The sequence below is a fragment of the Medicago sativa genome, chromosome 4 (assembly GCF_051527215.1).
Source record: "Medicago sativa cultivar Bolivia chromosome 4, Bolivia_mono, whole genome shotgun sequence".
Classification (NCBI taxonomy): domain Eukaryota; kingdom Viridiplantae; phylum Streptophyta; class Magnoliopsida; order Fabales; family Fabaceae; genus Medicago; species Medicago sativa.
In genome coordinates this window covers 85,877,665-85,886,382 of record NC_140752.1, presented here as the reverse complement: position 1 = coordinate 85,886,382, position 8,718 = coordinate 85,877,665, and the positions used below count along the sequence as shown (strand labels likewise).

General features: G+C 32.0%; 1 protein-coding gene across 1 annotated transcript; it reads right to left on the bottom strand.

The window, feature by feature from the left end:
- Positions 1-6,894: 6,894 nt before the first annotated feature.
- Positions 6,895-8,021, bottom strand: LOC146933084 (tyrosine sulfotransferase-like protein). Its single transcript, XM_085704822.1, has 2 exons — positions 7,829-8,021; positions 6,895-7,561 (listed from the first exon to the last, which is right to left on the bottom strand). The coding sequence occupies exon 2, from the start codon at positions 7,542-7,544 to the stop codon at positions 7,155-7,157; it is 390 nt and encodes a 129-aa protein (XP_085560948.1). The 5' UTR covers positions 7,545-7,561; positions 7,829-8,021; the 3' UTR covers positions 6,895-7,154.
- Between the last annotated feature and the right edge of the window lie 697 nt (positions 8,022-8,718).

Here is an 8,718-nt window from a genome sequence, read left to right as displayed (position 1 = left end):
TTTTATTTTTTAACGGTCAAAATATTAATAACCAAGTTCCTACACAAGACGCTAAAGAGTTTAATGTGTTTCTTTCGTTCATTTTGTGTCATGTAAATATTGGTGTTAATCCCTTTTTGGTAACTCTATGACAGTAGCGCTCACTTTTATAATTTTAACTATTATGTAATTTATGTTGTTTTCCTGCTCTTGATAAAGCTTTCATAAATATTTTGATAAAGTTTTTTAATTTTTGTGCAATATTCATTAATTTGTTCATTTTTCCTTCTGAACAATTTTTTTACAAAATACGTTACTGAACCCCATGCCTTAAACCATGCATCACAAATATTTGGATTATGCGAACTTCATTATCAAATTTACTAAGAATGGTAATATTCCGTAATTTGAACATCTCTCCTTTAAAACAAGTTTTTAAAAGTGCGTATAATTCACATGAAAGGACTCGATACTAAATTGCAGTTAATATCTGCCTTTGTTGTAGATCATGTGAAATGATTTATATACGTTGAAAATGAAAGGCAAAATGATATAAATCAAGTAGAGAGACATTCAACTATCTGTCTGATTCAGAAGTTTGTTCACCTGAAAGGAATGGATACTAAATTGCAGTTACTATCTACCTTTGTTGTAGATCATGTGAAAGGATTTATATACGTGGTACTAAATTGCAGTTAATATCTGCCTTTGCTAGGGGTGGCAAAAATACCCATGCCCATGGGTACCCGTGGGTAAAATCCGTCACGGGTATGGAGCGGGTAGCTAAACTGGTATCCGCGGGTATAATAAACGGGTATTTGACTACCCATTATTATATGGACATAGACACGGATTGGATTGTATCCATACCTATGGGTACCCATACCCGATAATAAATTAAGTAAATTATTAATATATCTTTATATATCATATCTTATTACTTAAAGTTGGTACCTTATTGAAGAAAATTTTACCGCCCACCTAAAAATCCTCAATAATAACCTATTTTTATTTTAATTTTTTTTAATTCATCTTATTAAGTTCACCATTTCTACTTCATTTACATCATAAAACATATAGATTATATAAGAATCATGAATTTTCTATGAATTATGTATGATTAATGAAATTTGAGTGGATTATGTATGGATGTTTAAAAGTTGAAGTTTTTTGGTAATTAAAAAAAGTTATTATTTGTACCAAAAAATAAATAAATTCAAAACTCCATGGGTACCCATGGATACCTCAATACCCACGGGTACCGGTATAGTGAGTACCCACGAGGATACGGGGCGGGCACGGGTATCATATTATCCGTACCCATGGGTATCCATTGACATCCCTAGCCTTTGCTGTAGATAATGTGAAAAGATTTATATACGTTGAAGCTAAAACACAAAATGATATAAATTAGGTAGAGAGGCTTTCAGTTATCTATCTGATGCAGAAGTTTGTTCGCCTGAAAGAACTGGATACTAAATTGCAGTTACTGTCTTTGCTGTAGATCATGTGAAATGATTTATATATGTTGAAGCTGAAAGTCAAAATGATATAAATCAGGCAGCTTTGGTAATAGGGTTTTCATTAGTTTATAGATAGATATCAATTATTACTGGAAAAGTGTTTCTACCGCTGACAAAATATGTTTTCATTTGTTACTTGTGATCAAACCATTTTAAAGATTTAATTTTGTAATCCGTAATGCAAGAGTACTCTAAATATTGTCTTATGGTTTATAATTATCTGTCATTTCACAATCTATCCTTCCAATATAATATTTTGTCAAATACGTTACTGAACCCCCGTGCGAAGCACGGGTTTGTAACTAGTTACCAAATACAACTTGACTCGTACAAATTCCGTCAAAAAAACACTTGATTTATTCAAAGAATGAATACTAATTTTATTGAAATAAACCAAACAATTGCGAACTTACGAGGAATAGTTGAAGAGATCTATGATCGAAACTATTGGAAAACAACGTCCCCTAGTCCATGCGTGGATTAAAGACCTATAAAATAAAATATAAATAAAGAAGAAATGTTTAATATAAAATTGTCGCCAAATTCATTTTGATCCTTAGAATAATAAACCGGTTCAATTTGTCACTGAACCAATTTCTTTCAGTAAACCGTCCCTCAAATTATTACATGGATGTTAAGTTATTGGTGTTTCATTTATAATATCGGTTAACAAAAAATAAGGACAATTTAGTCCCTCAGACAAAAAATATGGAACTCGGATTAGTCCCCGAGAAGAAAAAATATCTATTTTTTATTTTTTATTTTTTTTTGGTCTAGAAAATATCTATTTTTTTTTGGTAGATAGAAAATATCTATTTTTAATATCTTACAAAAATAAATCGGATCAATATGGTAAATGAATCAATATATTTTTTGACTTCATGCGGTTATATTATACGAAGCCCTTCTTCTTCGGTACCACCACCTACTTCTTCAACATTTGTGAACTCTATATAAATCCGACAACCAACACCCCTCAATTTCTTCCTCCATAAAATAAAAACGTTTGAGCAAACAAAAAAGAGTTTAAATAGAAAGACTAAACCTTGGGGAAAGTGAACCAAATATAACTTGGTTTTAACTATCAATTGATCTTCTTGTCAAAAAAAACTATCAATTGATCTTTTCACTAAATAGCCTTGATTAACTTGGTTTTAACTATAAATAAAAAAGACTAAACCTTAGGGAAAGTGAAACCAAAATTCACATGAAATGACAACATATATTCAAATGGGAGTACCCGATTTTTTATTTTTTTTATGCATGAGAGTACATGGTATGGCAATATGAGGTTAGGAAATGACTTAATTCTGCCATCATAGATATCTTTATTAGAAGACATTTATTTATTATTTACACATGAGGTAGATACATTATCTAGAGCAAACTTCGATCAACTAACAGCATTTTGAAGAGAATAAGGATGCATGGTAGTGGTACTATATGCATTTCTTTTTCTTTGCTCTTTAACAAAGACCGCTTCTGTTTGATTGGGTCATTAATTTGGTTTTTACATATTTAGATGGCTGAAGTACTAATTAATTAATATATTCAATTTAATGAAAAATGATACTACTATCATTGTAGTTGTAGCATATGATAACAATTTATAATATTATATTCGGCTACTATGGTAAACATCTGCAGTAGCTCACAAGGTTAATTTCACAAATCTGAAATTGAAATTCCGGGTACGATTCCCGGCTGCCGGGTACGATTCCCGGCTGCTGAAAATCCATTTTTGGTAGTATTAACTAATATTATATTTTGAAGGGCTCTGCAATAATCTCAAATTTCCTCAAAGCAGCAGGCAGCAGCTGCAGTTCTGCCTAGTTCATCGACAACTATCACTCCTAATACCCTTATTTGAATTTCATTTTATATTATTAATATTAATAACATTGGCGAAAAATTATTTTCGTCTTTTATCTCTTTTTATTGCGCTGTCGTTTGCAAATTTCTAGATATATTTTTATAAAACTTCGAATTTGATTAAAGGTATATATAGTAGATGTTTGTGAATTTTAAATTATAACAAACCTAACAAACTATATTTATCATTTTCAATGACATCAATAATATAACAAATACAAAATATAAATTCTTATCTTTTTTAATTACATTAACAATATAAATAAAATGTGTTCGAGAGTATAATTAAAATAACAAAAAATACCAACAAAATTTTTCCTATTCTCTATAGATAGATGTATAGTGCTTCCCCTCGACCTAACTTATTTTGGTTTTAAAAGTAATTATTTTAAAATTAAAGCTAGATATGAGGGGATTAAAATATATATAATTGTTTGATAATAATGGTTATTGTTATTTTTTTGGCGTAAACGATTTTTTTTAGAGGAGCTTAAACGATAAATGTTTATTGAATGATAAAATCTGATTTAAATAATAATAAAATAGACTAAATTATCAAATGTCGCCTACTTTAATCGAATAAAATCTCAACAACTTTTTCATTTTATTTTATTATTACAAAAATAAAACGATATTCATTCAAATTGACAGTGTATATTAAACAGAACAACATATTTAATATCACTAAAAACGAAAATGATGACTCTACAAACTCACATAACTCAAGCATACAACGGAAAAATGCTACAAATAATATGATAAAATCAAAGTAATCTGAATATCATGCCTCCAAATATGCAATGTTGATGCCCAAATAATCGATTGAACATGTAATTGTCTGAAATCGGTCTTTTTTTTTTGGTACAATCTGAAATTGGTCTTTTAATAAGAAACCAAACGAACATCACAACAAGATGGTCGGTCTTTTAATAAGAAACCACACGAACACCGCAACAAGATGATAAATCAAACAACATTGCACAAGACAACGAAATGACAAAGAAGAAAAAACCTAGATATATTTGAAAATCAATTACTTAGATTAAAATAAGGAGAAAAAGACGATAAGGGGTGATTTCAGGTAAAATTGACCCAAAACCATCCCCTTAATGAATAAATGAAAGAGAAAACCTAGAGATAGACAACTAGGGTCGGATTGTTGGAGATGGAAAGATGAAATAATTAAATGTTATTTTTATCTAATTTCTATTCATGAAAGATAAGCTCATTTTTTCATCATTATGGCATTTTTAAAAATATTATTTGGTCTAGCTTTTTCTAGAAAAATGCTTTCTAGAAAAATATTATGTGGCCTATAACATGTTTTATGCAAATACTAACTTGAGTGTCGGAGCGTGTGTTTGTGTTGAAGGTACCGTCGTCGCTCGCCCTAACCATCACTAGGAAACTCATCAAAGCATCTCCTTCACCGTATTCGGTCCTCCATCGCACGGGTATCGTAACCGATTCATCCATAAGCTCTATTCTCGAACAGATAAGTTATAATAGCCGCAAAAATTGTATTCTAAGTTAAGAAACATGTAAAGAGCATTTAAAGAAACGCATCTGAGTTTTTTCCAAAATAAAAATATGACATTTTTAATTTAATTTACATTATTGCCTAAATAAAATTATGTACATTTTATTATGCATATTTTTTTATAAAATTATATTGCTTAAATATACAAAAAAAAAAAAAAAATCGTAAAACATTTCCCGCAGGCACGGGTCTCAAACTAGTAAATTTACATAATCACGCGTCAGTTTGCTAAAATAAACTTCTAATGAATAAATAAATTGAAATTATAGCATTCCTGAAGGCCAAAAATGCTGTCTTGTTGCATCGGCTAAAAATCAAAGAATGATGGTGCAGCAACCAAAAAATTGCCTCTTTTCTTTGAGAGAGAAAAAAAAAATTGCCTCTTGTACAGCCTCAAAAAACGCAACAAAAATACAGCTGAGATAGAAATCGATGCATCCTTTTCACACCCTTTTGAATATTACATTGAATCATATTTTCATCAAACTCATAATTGATTCAAACTACAACATTGGTCATAGAAAACACAATCAGCAACCTATCTACAACGAGCCATTCAGTAACAGAGTAAACAATGTCTTGGCCAACTTTTATGGGCTCAAGGGAAGGAGAGACCAGGGAGACGTGGATTCCATCGAACTTGAAGGGTTGATGGTGGATCTCAGAATTGAGGCTAGCATTAAAACCTTTGGGTCTCAAACAACTAAAGACAAACAAACGAAACCAATTCAACAATAGTGTCAGGAAAAACAAAAGTGGATAAAGACTTCTTGTACGACGGTGGACGTTGGGGGTGAAGAACATGCAGCCGCACAAGAGACAAACGAAAAGTAAACTTGAGAAAATAGAAGAGTGAATAAAAAAAGGGTGTACAAATCACTTCATTATTGTAGTGTAAAAGGAAAAAAATAAATTTATATTATGTCCGATCAGGCTGGCGTTGGACGGGTTTCAAATCACTGAACCTGATATCTGACTCAAAGGAGACAACTTGGACAAAATGAAAACTAGTGTTACTTGGTTACCCAACCCAGTGTTTGTGGATCGGGTTAAATTGTGTAGAGCGGGATGACCCTACCCACATAGGATCCTATTAGTAAGTTGGAAAGTTTACATAACATGGCGATAAATGACTGTTACTACATAAGGGACTGACTACGGTCCCAAAATTATACTATCTTTAAGCAAGGGTCATTATTAGAGGTACCAGTAAAATATGCTACTTGCTTAACCAAAGCTTGTGTTGCTGCTTCATCTGAGTCTTCTATGATAGCTTGCATCTAGCATGCTATGGTTTCAATGTATAATCTAAGTTTTCCAGTCCTAGCTTCATTATTTGCAATTATAATATACACATATAATTAGTATTCCAAAGTCCAAATCTTGCAGAGCCTTGCCCCGTGCAGTTCAAACTAAAGTTTGGCTTACACTCTTCAACCACGTGAGTAAATTTTTATTACAAAGTTCTGATCCTAGTTGGACGGAATTGAACGTAAAATTGATATATAAAATCCAACCCAAAAGTTAATCTGAAAAAGACTGATCACACTGTCATATTTAAATAGAATATTTAGCAACTTACTATTTGATACTCTTCTCCCACCACACATTTAATATTTGAGCCTTATACCAAAATCATTCAATGAAACCTACATAATATTCACTCAGGGATAAAAAAAAATAAAAAAAAAGTGTGTTAATTGCACTTCTAATTTACTTGCTGTGCTCGGTTGCTTAGAGACCTTAGCATTTTCATTTTACTCTCACCCACAAAAAAATAAGCCAACTAGTTTTGATAAAATGGAGTATATATAAGAAAAATGACATGACAGTAACTCAAACTTCCAATTCTAATAATATCCCTAGGTTAAACACAAGAACAAGAACTTGGCCTTGGTAAGGGAGTTTAGCACAGAGTACCTAACAGGCAATTACAATTTCCAACATGCATTCATCAAAGCAGATTAAAAGAAAAACTAATAAACAATAACTTTCATGGAGTATGCATTTTCCCCCGAGATAATAGCAAGGCCAAACTCTTGTAAGGGATTATTATGGATAGATTGAAATACAACAAAACATAAATCATCCATGAAGCCTAAAAACTCCTTACAATAAAACCAAAAAAGCAGGTGTAACATTGCACGAGCAAATAAATTTCTTAGGACACAGTGAGTCATAAATCCTTTCAACTAAACAAAGATTTGAAGTACAGAGAAAGGCATACCAAAGGAGCAAAATCAGAATTTGCCTTTCTCTTCTTCCTTCATCTTCTTCGCCCATTTTTTCTTCTTGTAAGCAAGCAACATATCCGGCATCTTATCCATCAATCTAGCAGTGTTTGCCCTCTTCTCCGCAGCTATCCTATCAACCTTATGTCCTTTTCGCCTCGTCTTCATCTCCTTCCTTTCAGGATCAAAAGTCCAATCTTCTCCAGCAAGAAGAACTTCTTTACGAATTCTTGCCCTATGCCGAGCACTAATACTAAGAGGCTTCCATGCCCCTAGCTCCCAATACCCCCACACTCCCTTGGCAAACTCATCCTTGTATTTTGCTAACTTCTCGCGCCATGGATATTGATACTCTGTAGCTATCGCCTTTACCGCTGAACTAGCAGCTTTTCCTGCCATAACCCTATTTATCTTCTCTGTACAGCCAGTATATATGATAATCATAACAAAAAGTTAGTCAGGAATTTTCACAAACACCTTACATACATGCACACAATTTCAATAACACCTTACATAAATGCACACAATTTCAATAATTAACAATATTATTAGGTTCATTTTACATATTGAGCCTATGCACATATTGAGGAGTAAACAAAGCATCATGAAAACAGTATCACCACAGGGGAATGTAAGGAAAATTTGAAAAAAGAAAGAAATAAATATAGTAAAAAGAGGAAAACCTGGATGAATTTCTCAGTTTGTGGCGGTTGAAGATCAACTTCGGCAGCGTTTTCCGGCGATATTTTGCTTTTCACGGCCACGTTGAGCTTAGTGCTTCTCCGATTGAACTTGTTTCTGATACTACTACATGGGGGAAAAGTGGCAGCGATGAATATGATGGGCCTCTCCAAGACAAAGTGGATTGGGCTTGGGTCTGTTTAGAAGCCCGTCTGTTTGTTTTCTTTATCTCAAAAATCCTTTTTTTTTTGTCTTAATTCTCCGACAAAAAAGATGCTAATAAGTCAGAATTTGGTTGAGAGATAAATAAGTCTTTCTATGAATTGTTTTAATCTGAATTTGAACTCAAGTTTTTTTGAATAATTCGTTATTAAATGAAGTTTATTAATGATTTGAGTTCAATCACTTGGTTAAATCTCAAATCAAATAGATAACAATAAGAAATAAATATTAACAAAATTATGATTTAAAAAAAAATCAATATTAACAAAATTATGATTTAAAAAAAATCAATATTAGTAAAATATTATTATTATTATTTTGTGAGTAGGGATTGAACTTTTGACATTTCTACGAAGAGTTAGTCTTCTATGGTCACAAGTAGGGGTGGGAACAGGTCAGGCCGTCCGACAGGGGCCTATGGCCTAGCCTATTTAAAGTCTAGTTCGGCCCAGCTCGTTTATTAACAAGGCCAGGCTCAAGATTTTTATAAAGCCTATTTAATTAAATAGGCCAGGATAAGGCTTACAAAAAAGCTTATTAAGCCCGTCGGGTCTGCCTATTAAGTTTTTTATGTATAATATATCTTCCATTATTGATATCGTTGAAGTTTTTTTCTCATAAACTCAAGTCTTCATATGATTGGTTATTTAGTAGTAGATATATTGGTGTG

Bases quoted from the DNA above. Each gene is read 5' to 3' on its own strand.
- LOC146933084 (XM_085704822.1), bottom strand. From the start codon at position 7,544: ATGGCAGGAAAAGCTGCTAGTTCAGCGGTAAAGGCGATAGCTACAGAG.